The 14,897-nt window shown below is 42.8% G+C and overlaps 1 protein-coding gene across 4 annotated transcripts in view; it reads right to left on the bottom strand.

Annotated features, from left to right (window-relative positions):
* The window catches only part of DYNC1I1 (dynein cytoplasmic 1 intermediate chain 1), a 180,396-nt gene that overhangs the window by 88,287 nt on the left and 77,212 nt on the right, over window positions 1-14,897 (bottom strand). For all 4 annotated transcript variants that reach the window (XM_009286345.2, XM_009286344.1, XM_009286346.1 and 1 more), the window contains one exon: window positions 2,703-2,792. In XM_009286345.2, coding sequence (XP_009284620.1) covers window positions 2,703-2,792 — 90 coding nt within the window. The remainder of the gene's footprint in view (window positions 1-2,702; window positions 2,793-14,897) is intronic.

Below are 14,897 nucleotides of genomic sequence, written 5' to 3'. Positions count from 1 at the left end.
AGAATTCATAATGGAAGTGCTGACACAGCCTTAACTACTATATAGCAGTGTGAATGGCGCCACTATAATATCTATTAGAGATTCTTTAAAAAGTTTGCAAAATATTGTCTTGCCTTGCAGAGAAAAAGAAGCCAGAGTACTTAATGCCAACATAAACATGCTTTTAACCCATTATGTGCTAATTTGCAGAAAAGCTATTAATTCTGAGTAGGCACACAGAGTGCAGCACCGACAGGAAATGTTCTTCTAAACTCCTGTTTGACTTGTAACATGGTTTTAATCACTTCCATGAAACACAAACGATGGCTTCAAACTCTGAATGTTGCTCAGAACATGAGAAGAGTGATTACAACAGAGAGGAAAACAGGATTTTGTTGGCAAAAGGGCTAAAGCCAACAGGGAGAGAACGACACCAACCGCTAAAAATGGGACTCCATTCCCTGTCAATTTGGGGACGACAGCTTCATTTGATTCACAGCATTTAATGCCAGTCATCAGCATGCCACTATTTTATCCGTCACAACACGTACTGCAGGTCAAGTTCACTTTCTATCAGGCAATGAGCATGCTTTCTTCTTCCTTGAACCCAGTCAAGTGTTAGCACCTCCCAAAGCTGGTTCTGCTAAAACAAGCTGTGCCTTGCTTTTATAGCCTGCAGTTTGTGTGTCTGAGACTAGTGCTAAACTAGCCCAGTTGATCTACCGTTCCCGGGGGGTCTGCTAGGCAGAGAAGGGGAACACTGCCCTGAGACTAAAATGCAACAAAGAAATAAAAATGTTGGCAGTGGCACTTGGTCAGCAAAGTACATAAAAGGCTAACTTGAAAACCCACGAAAAAGTGCAATAAATCAGTTCAGGAATGTATTTAGATTTTTTCTTCTTCTGTTCATGCAGGAGTTTGTGCTTTCTCCCCAGGTATAAGCACTAGCGTTACTTTTACATGGAAATAAATGGGGGCGGGATCAGCTGTAAGCTGAATACTAGAGGGACATTCAGCAACTCAGGACAGCGCATAAGTGCAGTGATACCGGTTTTTATGGCTTCCTGTTGTTATCAGTAAAAGAGATACTGTGTTAGGTCCAGTGACTGCTAAAGCCCATATGTGAGTTGATGCCACAGTTTTGGGAGGAAGGATAATTTTCAGGAAAAAGTAAGTTTTTCTGTGTTGCCATGTTTCTTGCTCATGTCTTCAGTTCTGCCTTTGCAGACTCTTGTGTGACTCCTGTTCCTGCTGTCACTGCTGCTGCTGCTGCTCCCCTCTGCCCACAGCAGCGGTGGCTGGGGGCGGTGGGAGAAGCAGAAGGATGAGGAGTGGGAGGAATGAGTTCCCCCCTCCGTGTTTCTACAAGGACCTAATGAGCAATGGACATCGCCAGACTTATGGCATCATTTCTATGAAGCTCTTAAGAAGGAAGAAAGATCAATTTAAAATCAAAACAGCATGGCTGGTACTGCAGCTCACTTCAGTATGTCAGGATAGCGAATATGGGCACTATACACCAGACTCAGGTTTTTGGACACTGATGTAAATCATGCCAGGCTCCCCTGCATGAGAAAGGAGCATCCACTGCTGTATTCACAGTTAACAATTTCATGGGCTTCTCTGTAAAATGACTCCATATTTTTCCCATAGTGAGATTACCTTGTGAAAAACAAAGCCACGGTCACAGAATCATCCTGATAATGATCTCCACAGCAAGAAGTGGCTTAGGCCCTACCTGAGGAAGTAAGTTACCTTTCAAGGGGGTAAACAGCGTTGTGAGCAGTCCCGGAGATACAGAGCTGGAGAAGAAACTCATTTCCTCTCACACTGGAGCTGCTGATATTTCAGCTCTTTTCCTCCACTCCACACAGGGGTGAGCATTGACTGCTCAAAGTGACACACCAGAATAGCCAGTACTCTAGTAAATTCCCAGATGAGGAAGACCAAATTTCACATCCCTCTTCTAATTACGGAAGCTAGAACGGGTCCAAGAGAAGCAAACAAGAGACACCCAGGATATCTACTGTGTCCAGTGCTGACATGCACCACTTCGACACGTGTCTCTTGTCTGCACCAGAAAGAAGTAGTAACCTGAATTTTTGTCTCTTGTAACCCTCGACAGTGTCTCACTCCAGAGAAATGGATAGAAGGGCTGGACCTGTCTGGCTTCAGCTTTGACCTTAAGTTCCCTGGGGGCAGCTCCTACAAAAATTTTGATTTTGACAGTCAACATTTTCCAGTGGAATGGTTTTCTGCTGGAAGATTCCTGACCACCACTAGGTTTAAGTTTGCCCCTCTCAAGCAGGCAGACAGTTACTGGCTCTAAGTACCTCTGAAGACCAACCAACTTTATGGAGCCGCTGGAATGCCTGGCATTCACATTTTAAATCTTTCATGTAAGCAGGCTATTTGAGCCAGAGGACAAGTAAGCACCAGTCCTGGAATCCAAGAATCTCTACTTTGTTCCCAAATTATGAGGACATGTTGCTTCTTCTAAACAGCCTAAGTCTTGTGCCTTTCACAAGCTTCTCAGACCTACCAGCTGGGTCGCTGGGATACAATTTTCTGCTTTTATGCCACTCGTGGTTCTGAATCAATAAAACTGGTGACTGTTTCAATTTCACAGTGTTCTCAATAATGGAAGCTACCTATGAGAATAACTACTTGCAGCATTCAGTCCTTTAAAGCTGTAACAAAATCCTTTTCATTTTTTTAAGTACCTTCTTTCACTTCCTGCTTCTGGTCTTGATTTTCCATCTCCAAGTCATTCTGTGCTTTTGGCTCCACCATCTCTTCATCATCTTCATCCTCTAAAAAAAAGGAAGAAAAAGATTTGTGGGATTCACCTCTTTAAGGGGGAGGGAAATAGTGTATCTTCTTTATGATTATAAACTGGTAGTAAACACAGGTAAAGCAAAGTGCACAATAAATGGAAATGTCTACATTTATACTCAAAGTGACACTCTCGGAAATTACCCCCAGACTGCAAGAAAATCTGCTAACACAGCGCACCTGCCACTTGTGCTCCCTGTGGCAACTTCCCATCTCAGATGTCAGCTGAATATCTCCCTGACCTCGGAGATGACTTCTTGGATGGCATAAGAACAGATGCAAACATGTTTCAGCCTGGCAGCTATTCCATGGTTAGGACACCTGCTATCCAGACACCTCATTTCCAATTCAATTCTCACCAGATTAATTTGTCTTTTGACCTACAGGAAGGGGTTAAATAGAAATCTGACCTCAGGTCAGATGCCACTAGCAAGCAAACAAGCATGGTACAGTTCTGAAAAGTCATCGCCATCAACTGGGGGAACACAGCAACCAAAAGTGGCATTTGGAGCTTAAGAACCATTCTTGCATTAATACGAATTTAATGAACACTAAAATTTGACACATGTCAGTTACTACTGCCAGATGTTTTAATGACCTTTTCTGACCTATGCAAATGCCTCTCTCCCGTCCCCTCTCTCCCCACACTCACATGTTCTCATTTTATTCAGGAGGGCAAACCATTCATTTCTTGATTTCTGTCTGAAGTTACAAGGGTTCTGATTGTCCAGACCAAAACATAATACAAGCAGAGCTGGAAAGACAGTGATGCACCAAAATGGCTCAAAGCCTACCTAACCCTCATTACTTGTTCCCAGCTACAGCAACGTGATTCATTCTCCAGTGCCCAGGGCCAGCACCCAACCCACTCCCACTCATGAGAGGGTAGGGACGCTCAGCCTTCTAGATTCAGTGAACTACGAAGACTGAAAATAGACCTGGTCCTAAAAGAGGGAGTTACAGTAATTAACAATTAGGATAAGCAAATCTGTGGGCCATGGAGGAATTATTCTGGAGTGATTCTGGAGCCTGATGCACCATCAAGGTATAGCAAGCACCACTGGTGCCCCGGGTCGGTCCATCGCATGAGAGAACGCATGTTGTCCCAGCCCTGGGGCATTCAGCCATCAGCAAAACCGCTGCAGTTCCTTTGGGGCTTTCTGAGCAATCTGCCTGTCACCACACGGTTCCTCACAACATGGTGCTTCTCCAGGCACACTCCCTGCTCTAACACTGCTGTGTTAACACGGCCTGGAAGCGGGCAGGGGGCAACACGTCACACTTCTCCAACTGCTCAGCTACTGGCACCTTCTCCTGCGAAGGCTGGCTGCAATCAGTCCTGGCTTCTTGGGGAGATGTTGGTGCTGACAGGTTGCATTCAGCCAGCAGTAACATGCAGCTGTATTTTGTTTTCAATAATGTAATAGGCACCATACTATTCCCACCACATTGCCTACCCTAGGATTTCTCCCCCCAGAAGCCCACAGAGTGCAAGTTGCTAGCTGACATTTTGGCTGGAGAGCATCGCTTAGCTACATACTGTAAGGAAGTGTCTCAGCATGGACAGATATGCTTTTCCCTCTTGGGAAAAAGAGGAAATCTTGGCATAAGATCTGCCATCGCTCCCCCTACTGCTAGCGACGGCTGCAAGGACAAGAGGGAAAGCTTGGCTCCCCAGTCGTCGGGGAGGAGGGATAATCATGTGCTCCCCAGGCTGGGAAGGGAGGAGGAATCCAGCATGGATGGGGAGGCATTTCAAGAATTAAAAGCACTACTAACTAATGCCACCCCTATATCAGGGATTTTTCAGACCAGGAGAGGAAACAGCCACTCAGAATGGGGTAAAGGTAGGGTATTCATGATGCCTCCCTTGGCAATTACATTTCCCTAGGTACCCTATATAGAAGGGCTATAGAGAAGAGCTTTTAGAGAGTAAGCCAGGACGTTTCAGTTGGGCAAGGTAAACACATTGCTCTGTCCACTGGCTGAAAGGTAGATAACATTCGATGCAGTCAGCAGAGAGTCACTGAGAAAAGCTCACTTGCTGTACACACATAGGAGGGGTAAAAAAAGGTCCTTCTGCCATCAGTCTGTGGAGCTAGCGGAGATGGGGATGTATGAAAGAGAGAGGCACTCCCAGTTTCAAAGAACAGATGAGACGTATGAGAAGAGAGAGGAGTGACCGGCACAGCAGGGAGTGAATACTCTGCTAACCTCAGGTACATATGCAGACACAGATAGGATCACAACGGTGTACAGATATATGCACACAGACACGCTTATGGTAGATACCTAATGAAGCCAACTCCCGCAAGAGTTTTGTGAGTCTTGCATTACAAGTTTTCGTTCCCTTGAGCACCAGCTCTTGGAGCCAGCTGTTTACATATGGATTTCAGCTTCCATTTTTAACCTGTTTCCAACCTGTTTGCTTGTGCAGGGAAGTTTCAAAAGGGGAATGGTTTGAGAAAACTTGCAGGAAGCAAACCAAAAATAAACCAGTATTTAATTGAACATCTTGGGATTTTTAAGGCAGCATGCTATGCTTTTTAATGCCTGACTTGCTAATGGATAGGGACAATGTAACAAATGTAAATCTTGAGGTTTAGTAGCGGGTTTTCAGACTGACGTGAAGCAAATTTATCCCTGTCCCCTAGAAGTCCCTGATCCCCTGGATTTTGGGTGCCAAATTGTTTGCCTGCCTATTGTCTGTTCCTGCTTCTAAAGCAGAGAAGGAATGAATGGCTGAGGCACAGCTGGAGCAGTGGAGTGTATTGATACTTCCGCACCTATTAAGGTAGATCTTCTTTACTTCCCTTGCTCTTCTGGGAACAATCAAAACCAAGTTTCCCTAGCTTTCCCTAGATTTAATTGCAGCAGGAAAAATAAGTAAAGGTTATTACAACACGTGCCATGCCTTTTTTCCAAGGGCACACACATCAATAAATTAGTTTTACTGGGAAGGCAGTGCAAGAGTTTTTAGCAGGTTAGACACAGTTCAGATGTCCTTATTTATTTACAGTGAAATGTATACTCATGCACAGAGAAACTCAGCTAAAAGAACAATATGGTTGTGAGCCAAATGCTAAAATGTTAGCAAATGCCAGAATTTGGATTGCCTGGGCACGATTAGCTCCTTCCCTCTCCCCACGTGTAGGCATGATGACATCATTTTGGAATTTCCTCCCTCGAGTGCTTGGCCTCATTTTCTGGGTGCTCAACAAGAGACACCTGGGGCCTGAAATGCAGAAGTGCTGAGAGCTGAAGTCAACTGGGACTGTGCTTTGAGTGGAGAAAGTGCTAGGGAAATGCTACGCATGCGAAAGCTCCCACATCTCTCAGCTTTCGCTGAACGTTGTCGTTCTGACATTTTTGTCCTTTTTCTCCCTGTGCTTCAGTGTTTTTGCATGATGGCAATAATATTGTGAAGATAATAGTATTCTCACCCTGCGCAGATGTGTTGCAGAGATACGTTCATCAGGATTTGGGGCATATTAAGATGCTGTTATGGGAGCACCAGAGAAACAAAAGCTTGGAAGGGGATTAATGTTTTCTGTGTCCAGTGTAACGCTTAGACCATGTGCATTAACATGAGATCTGAGGCCAGAGCACCAGAAAAAGATGATGGAAGAAGAGAAAAACCAGAAGGTTAAAAAACTGACTCCTCATTGACTGGCTGAAACAAGAATCTGTTAAGGAAAAAAACCCTACGCGTTATCATGTAATTAAAACTGTATCATCATACATATTCAAAAGGGCTAATTAAGAATGCCCAGGAAACCTGCATTCTGGAATATCCAATGTTGCTTGGCTTTGCAACCTGAATGTTTGTCTTTTTTTTTTTTATATTGTGCACTATTTAATGCCAATGTATGCATACTTACACATGTTCACAGTACATAAATTTGCTATTGTGCCTAAGTATGGTTATGCATTTGTACATTTGACTGTGCACATACACATACAGTACAGAATAATGGGAAATGCTTCGGCATTCATTTTCCTGTGTTTTATTTGAATGTGAAAAAGATAACATTTATTGTACATTTATTGGAGAATCTGTGAGCACCTACAGGGTTATTTGTTTCCATATGTGCCTACTCAGATTGGATGTGCCATCGCAGTAATTGTTCAGGGAGATGAAGACACTTCTGTAGTTCCTGAACACAAATAGCCTTTCCCTATTTAAGAGCATACCTGACATTGGGAAGTTTAGAGAAATAACTTTTTAATTGCTTACATCACAGTCGTAGGAGTCTTCTAGTCACATTTGGCAAACACAGAGTTGCTACTAGCACCAATAGTGTTACACCCTGTTCAGAAGATCTAAATCAGAACCCAAATGTCTATTAAAGGAACCACATGAAAAAGAGCGAGTAACGAAGTGTATAGCTGCTGTGTAACACTTCTCCTTTGTAGATCTCAAAGGATTTTGCAAGGAGGCCAGTTTTATTATGCCCATTTACCACACAGAAGCTGACAGATAGACCCACTCACTATAGATCACTCAGTAGACCAGCAGCTGAGTGAAGAATAGAGGGTTGGCTTCAGAGTTTCAGCCTAGAGTCCTGCCTTTTACTGTAAATAAACAATTCCTCAGTGGAAATGATCACTAAATGCTTAGGTTAAAGATGTTTGTCCACTGAAGCTGGTGGAACCATTTGTGGGATTAACATAGACTGACATAGCTGAACCAAATACCGTTCCTTCTTAACTCAGAGATCGATGACTGTCCAGTCTCTAGGAGGTGGCCAATCAGTCCTAACAGTGCTTTGTTTAACATGATGAAGTAAAAGCAGAGCAATTCTTCTCAGCTTGAACTTAGCTTTGAACACTCCTGCTTCTGTTCCAGACCAGAAGTGGTCTTGTCTGTCTAAAAGCTTGCCTGTTTTTTCCGACTACAGAAGTTGCTCTAATAAAAATGTATGATCTCTCCCTACAAACCTGGTTTTGTTTAATCTGCATGTAAACTACTAATATTCGAATGTTGCCCAACTACTAGCTCCAATGAGCCTGCTCTATGCCTCACCTTTGCCTTGGCCTCCACAAGGATGGATAACCACTTTGGAATCGCAATAAATGGAGGGGGAAGCCTGTAAACACGTGGCTAAGCCCCTGGCACCTGCAGAAGAAATGCCCAGGTGTGCTGAATTGGATGAAATGTTCACAGAGAGCACAGATGATCTTAGAAAGTCAGACCCACATTTCTACAGAGCTGGACTATTTATTACCTGCTTGGACTTTCCAGGGTTTTAAATCACTGTATTTATTTTTACAGCATGGAAAAACATACCGGGCACATTCAGGACAAACTAGAATACAATAATTACATCTGAGAGGGCTGCACATGACACTGGCTTAGGGTTTTAATTCTTGAGATGAATACTGTTTTGCTTGGGTCAACATCATCTTTGTTGGTTAAGTTTTGGATTGCCCGTTTTAGGCAGTTAGCACTGGTACTGCTCAAATAGTTCACTAAACAGCTAATTTTTTTTAGGATTTATGTAATTATAGGCCTCTGCTCTGCTAATATACGTACCACCAGTTAAACAGCAGGCAGCATGTTGTGCATTTGTCTTGGGTGGAGGATTTACACCTCCTCAGACCTGCGCCTCTGAGACTAGCTAAGGAATTGCAGCTTCTGTGTATTGTTTTAAGTATTGACAGCTATACTACATTAGACCGACAGCTCTGTTTTTAATTCTGGGTAGGTGCAAACAATCCCTTTATTAAAGACATATCTTTAAAATAGCAATTTAATTAGCATCACAATTATATATTTTATTGCCTGAGTCACTGATATATAAGAAGCCAGTGGGTTATTATATGGGGTTTTATATCAGCATTGACATTCCTTCAGTGCATGAGAAGGATCAGCCATGCATATGACGCATTCAATAAAATCAAGTGTCTTCACAAGAAGCAGACTTGATATTTGCAACTGTGAAATACAAGAAACTGTTGCATCACTTTTATATTTACAACTGTTCAAATTAATTTTGCTGTTTCAGTTATGAAAGAATTACAAACTGAGCAAGGACAATGCATCATGTTTATATTGATGTAAGCTTGGATCAAACAAGTTGAATATTGCTGGCATTATCCGGAGAAGGAGTTAAAACACTGTCTTTCCTTTTTGAACATGTTCTTTCCATCACTAGCAAAATATGCAACAAGCAAGGACACACATATTTTTTCAAATAGGACTGCTTGACATTTCACATTTTTGAAAATCTATGATTTGCAATCTGGCTGAATGACCTATTTTTCATATAATGTAATTTTTTGAAATATGTCCAGTTTTTCACTTTCATCTTTTGACTGCCCTTTGAAGCAAGAAGAGAATTAATTCATCAGTGGATTTTGTTTGCAGAGTGGGATGTGAGACTGGACGTACATTGGGCACATGTTAGTCATCCCAGATGGAAATATTCTTGCATGCGGGCTCTTCTTGGCAATAGGCAGCTGCCTCCTAAAATGTATTTCAGTTAGCCAAAGCAGGGAAGACTGCTCACTGCTGAATACTGAAAAAACAGAGGTGAACAGATCTTGGCCTAAGCTCTGTGCAACAGGCAACAAATTTCAGATGAGAATTTCATGTGAGCCTGAGCTTGCAAGCATATTTGCACGCAAGAATCATATGCATGCAAGGTATCTCTGCCCCCTACCCAGAAAGACACTTAAATGTGCATTGCAGGAACATTAAAAAGTTCCAGGTCATCCTTCTAGAGTTCCCCATCCCTGATACAGCACATTCCCAACACATGATCTTGTCCTTATGAACTAGTACAGAGAAGTCATGCTTTCTAATGGCTGTCAGATGAAAAGGGAACATTAGGAAAAGAAAGGGTAAAATTGGATGAATTAATGTCTGGAACTATCATATGGCCGCAGCACCTAAAGGACTTGAACAGAAGTATGTGACATTCTTCCTCCACTTTCCATCTATACGTTTTTTAATCATCTGAAAAATATGGTCTGTCTGTATCTTCCTTGACTGCAGTCCTACAAGAGCAAGAAGAAATCACAGCACTACAAAAACGGACTGGCTAGTATCTTCAAACTCCCTTGATTTTTTGTTATCTTGAAGTGCTGTGTTGCTCTTTTGTAAAAGAGGCTTCACATATTGGTAAAGTATAGGCTGTATGAGTCATATTACTTTTACCAGACTCAGGTATATTGACTGAATCTTTTTGAAGAAAATATTGTTTTAAAATTTAATCATAAAATAATATAGATAATGTTTGGCACTTACATATCACTTTAATCTAGAAGATTGTAGGGCACTTTTCCCTGGAATTAACATATTTAGCCTAACGTCTTCCACAGTGAGCAGACTAGTAATAATATACCAGTTTTAAAAGTGCAGGACTAAGAGAAAAACCCCTAAATTTTCTTGTTTCTTGCAATATGAAATACTACTCACATATCAGTCCATCACATCCCAAAAGGGTTTTCTGATCCTATCCCGTGCTCTGCAGTGCAAATCTCTGCAAAGTTCACCCCTCATCCCATAAGGAGCAGGTGGTATTGCCAGGCATTTCAACCAGATCCCTAGAGTCCTCCTCTCAGGCTTCAGCCATCCTTGTACCACTGCAATGAAGGAAATACATATTTCACCCTGAAAACAAACACTGTAGCCTGACTGACTGAGAGGAGTCATTTAGTTCAGAAAATTTATTTTGCCTACAGCATAGGCCGTGCCTGTAGTATTGCCACTTAAAAATTTGTCCTGAAATTTACTACACTTCCCTCTTAAAACAAGCACCTTGTAAGTAACTTTTACTCAACATTTCTTTTTAAAGCTCTCCTTAACAATTACCGCATTCAATTACTCCTGGCTGGGGGATTCTCAGGTCTCCTGATATATGATTTCTCATAACCATCTCCTGATCTAGGGTTTCACTACTCAGCTCCAGTCCCTATGCCTCTTCCTGACTTGTGTTTGCAGTCAGGCTTCTTTTTGGTACATTAGGAAGACAGATCTTATTTTCCATTTTGTGACAAATGATAGACTATCACAGCCAAATGGCAAGAAAATGTCACAGAAAAATTTGTTTCACTGTAGCATTTCACTAAGCTCCATATGAAACTATCCAAATCTTTTCACAGCCTTGATTGGAAATCTTTGCACTGGTTCAAGTGTTAGAATCAATGCTTCAGAATATAATAATTTTGTTACCAATTAAAATGGAAAGCTGCCTCTGATTCTTCAGGGAAGCATTTCTCTAACCCAAGAAACTGATTTTCCAGTTACTTGGCCTGAGCACAGTTTTCAGTTGTGGTGAGAGTCTCAGAATTCAAAGTGTCCCTTGTTTTGTTTCTGGTCGGTCTAGACCAGACATGGTTTTTTCTCTCCTCTTTTGGACTGTTGCAACATCAGACTGCTTGAAAGCATTTTTCAGTCCCCAGAGAACTAAACTGCAGAGTACCCCACTGGAGTCATCATCTCTTCTAGCTAATTCCCTTTTCTCCTCTTCCTCCCTCCCCAAAGCTCATGTTCAGTTCTATTGTGCTTGAAAATATTCCAGTTGGAAGATGTAACACAAAAAGAGAAGTACAGAAGTTTCCTTTTCTTGGCCATGGTTGGGCCTTCAAATAAAAATGACAACATGAAATAATGGTCGAACAGCAGAAGCCTTACAGCAGCATTTACAGACCTCTAGCTCCGAAAGCAAATAGCATACATTTAAAATATCCCGCTACAGTATAACTGTGGTGGTGTTATCCCTGAGGAAGAAAGTGGCGGAGACCCTTCGTTTCTGTGTATGAAGAAGGGGTTGCTAAACCATGCAGGTTTTCACAACCTCTGAAACCTGTAAGGATTTCTTCCTGCTGTGCTGCTGGAAGAAATCACGTCGTGCCAGCAGTGTGAAACAACTCCTTCCTTGGGAAAGGGCACTGAGACACGTGGCAGACTTTGTGGATTGGGCCTGCTCAAGTCATTTTCAAACACTCAGATCATGTAATAGTGTTAAATCACAAGAGCCTAAGTATGTTAATGAAAACCAGTCCCCACAACCTATGGCACTAGCAGCAATTGTAAAACAAAAGCTGCTTTCATATTAAACACACACACACACACACACACAGAGACGATGTATCTGGCATTTACACAGTGCCTGATTCGGAGGTCAGTCACGGAAGACCATTGCCTCAGCTGGGCACTAGGTACTTAAAACCTTAAGTACAATGTAGACCAAGTAAAGCCTGTGGGATTTTTACTGCTGACATATAAGGGCTAGGACTTAACTCGTAGACTCATTTATTCCAAGTGCAAATGACTTTATACTCCACAGGCCACCGTGCTTTTGCTTGAGCAAGATTACAAAATCTTGCTATTGTGGAAGAAATGAATTCTCCATTCCATACTGGGTCTCCGTCCGTGAAGCCACGCTAATATCCTTTAGCTCAAATTCTCCAGCTCTGACTCTGGGCTCAACTTATCCTGTAGGCTTTAGCATGAGTTCTGGCCTTTCAGACTTTCTCCTTTATTTTTTGGATATGAAATAATATTTCAGTCCAAGGCCCTGAAATTAGCCGTATGGCCACTTAGTTGTTTGCATGACCATGGTTTAACTTTTAACTCCATCTTTTCCACAAACCTCTCTCTCTCTGTTCTATGGCACGTTATGAAAAAAAATCAATGCTTAAGATGATACACTTTTGTAACTGAAGTATCTGAAAGCATAAATCTCTACACTTACACACACACTTCAACAGAGAGAAATAGAGACAAGACTGCTGATGTATTACAATTGGAAAGGATAATTGGAAAAAACAACTATATTCATAAACAATTACCACAGCAAATATACAAAGACTCCCTCTCTTTGTCTCCCTGACACACACATGCATACACTTTGCTCAGTGCTTTAAAAATAACCATTAGTCATATGGCAAATGCATTTTACATGAGCAAAGGTTCATTTCAACATTTGTCTTAAAAAAGGCAGGCAAAAAAATTGTTTTATTAAAAAATTAAACTACAGAAGAATAGCTGGGTCAGGGCTCGATGACTGTGTGCTTATTACTTATATAGGCACGGAACAGACCCCACTTAATTCTGTTTCCCACTGACGCCAGTTCACCTTAGTCACTGATGTTAGCCGTGATTTGCATCAGCGTATGTGAAAAAGGAATTCCCTCTGACAGTTTTGAACTTGCCATATTTTAATTTCAGTGTTTTTGTCCTACCGCACTGGGAGAGGAGAGGCTTCTGCTTCTAGCATCTCAGTTTCGGGGGTATCAAGGTGAGCAACACCTTTTGGTGGTGGGGAAACCAAGACGCAAGCACATCAGCTGCTTGTCCAAAGTCACTCCTGAAATAGCTGCAGATGATGGAATAAAACCCTGGTCTCCTGATTCCTAGGCTGATACTTCAGCCACTGCTTCCCCCGGGGCATCTGATCAGGGCTGCTTTAGAGGCTGCTCAGCATTCATTATGTCAAACCAGCTGTTAAAAAACACAGCCTGTTTCCCCCAACTGCTTGTTGCAACCTGTCTGGCGAACACCCAGCTCCCAGCGCTGCTGTCCCCACTGCTGGGAGCCTCCCTGCCCACACGCCCTCCTCCCTGACCCTTGCCTTCCCCTCCCTGCCTCCGCAGCCGCAGCACCCCGCTGCCTGTCCCAGCTGCCCCTCGCCTCTGCTCCCACCGTTCCCACCCCGGTTCTGCTCGGGGTCACACTTCAAAGTGTCCTGCCCCCCCAGGAAGGCCTCTTCCTTCCGCCTGGCCCCTCTCCAGCCTCCCTGGCATCAGTCTTCCTGAAGCAGGTATCAAAAATCCCCTACTTGGAGCGGTTTGTGCACGCTGAGAGCCATACTCACCTGCGGATACCTGTTTGACACAGAAATGCCCTCTTGATTTGGATTCTCAGATGAACACTTCAAGGTTTTTCTGAGAACTTGGATTGTAAGACACGAATTAAAAAAAAAAAAACAAACCAGTCCCCACCCCCCAGGCTCCGAACTGCTACGGTTAAAACCCAGCTTATCTCCTGCAACTCGGTGGACCAGGTATGTTTTTCTGTGCTTAAGCTCAGCAAACTTCAGTAGCTTTGGATGATCTAAACAGGCAGGCTGCATCTGCAGTTGGGGTACACGGGAAGATTAAACTGCACTGCAGCCACTCACTGAATGTGCTTCCCTTTCCCACTTCACAGCTCAGGCTCATCAGGAAAATAATTTCTGTGGCTACTTCATCTCTGTCACACTTAGGAAAATGGATGCTTTGAAGTGCCATACAGCAGGCTGTCTGTAAATCAAAATCCTCCCTTTTCTCCCAACACTGTAAAGACCCTCTCTTCAGCCAGCTTTCGGGAGCTCTTGGCTATAGACAGGGGCGTTAAGTCAGGAGAGCCACATGAAAACGGAGATGAAATAACCTGGGTTATGCTACCTCATAGTCCTTCACTTGAAAAGGCATCTCTGCATAGACTTTTTTTTAAAGGAAAACAAAAGAAAGAAGTTGCTGGCTTCAGCCCCTACGTCCTTTCGGTTGTAACACAGCTCACAGCTGCGAAGTTTACATGTGTTAACTTGGGATGCCACAAGCCAGCCAGCAATGAGGTTGTCATCCTGATCTGAGGAAACACAATGTGCATACATGCCAATGAATTTACCGCAAGTGAAGCGTTTTGCTGAGATAATTCAAAGCACATTATATTTCATCAGTTGACTATTCCATCTACAGCCGATCACAAAGGCAGCAACATTGGAGCCATATTCTGTCAAAAAGGTGCAGCCCCGTAAAACCTTAGTCTTTTGCAAAACGGTGCCACTTTGTAGAAGGGGGGAGATTAAAAAAAAGCAAGACGAAGAGACAGTTCTGGCAATATCAAAATGGCTTGTTTTCACATTTTCTGAATGGATTTTTTTGGGCTTTCCATTAAAAAGTACTTCTTATATTTTTTACTTTTAGACTATTTTAAAATATGAGACGAAGCAAATCAAAATGGGGCCTCACTCTGCTCTGGTGAGACCCCACCTGGAGTACTGCGTCCAGCTCTGGAGCCCTCAGAATAAGAAAGACAGGGGCCTGTTGGAGCGGGTCCAGAGGAGGGCCACAAAAATGGTCAGAGGGAT

Source organism: Aptenodytes forsteri, unplaced genomic scaffold (genome assembly GCF_000699145.1).
Source record: "Aptenodytes forsteri isolate BGI_AS27 unplaced genomic scaffold, ASM69914v1 Scaffold55, whole genome shotgun sequence".
Lineage (NCBI taxonomy): Eukaryota > Metazoa > Chordata > Aves > Sphenisciformes > Spheniscidae > Aptenodytes > Aptenodytes forsteri.
The sequence above is the reverse complement of the archived record's forward strand: the minus strand, read 5'-3'. Positions and strand labels throughout refer to the sequence as shown.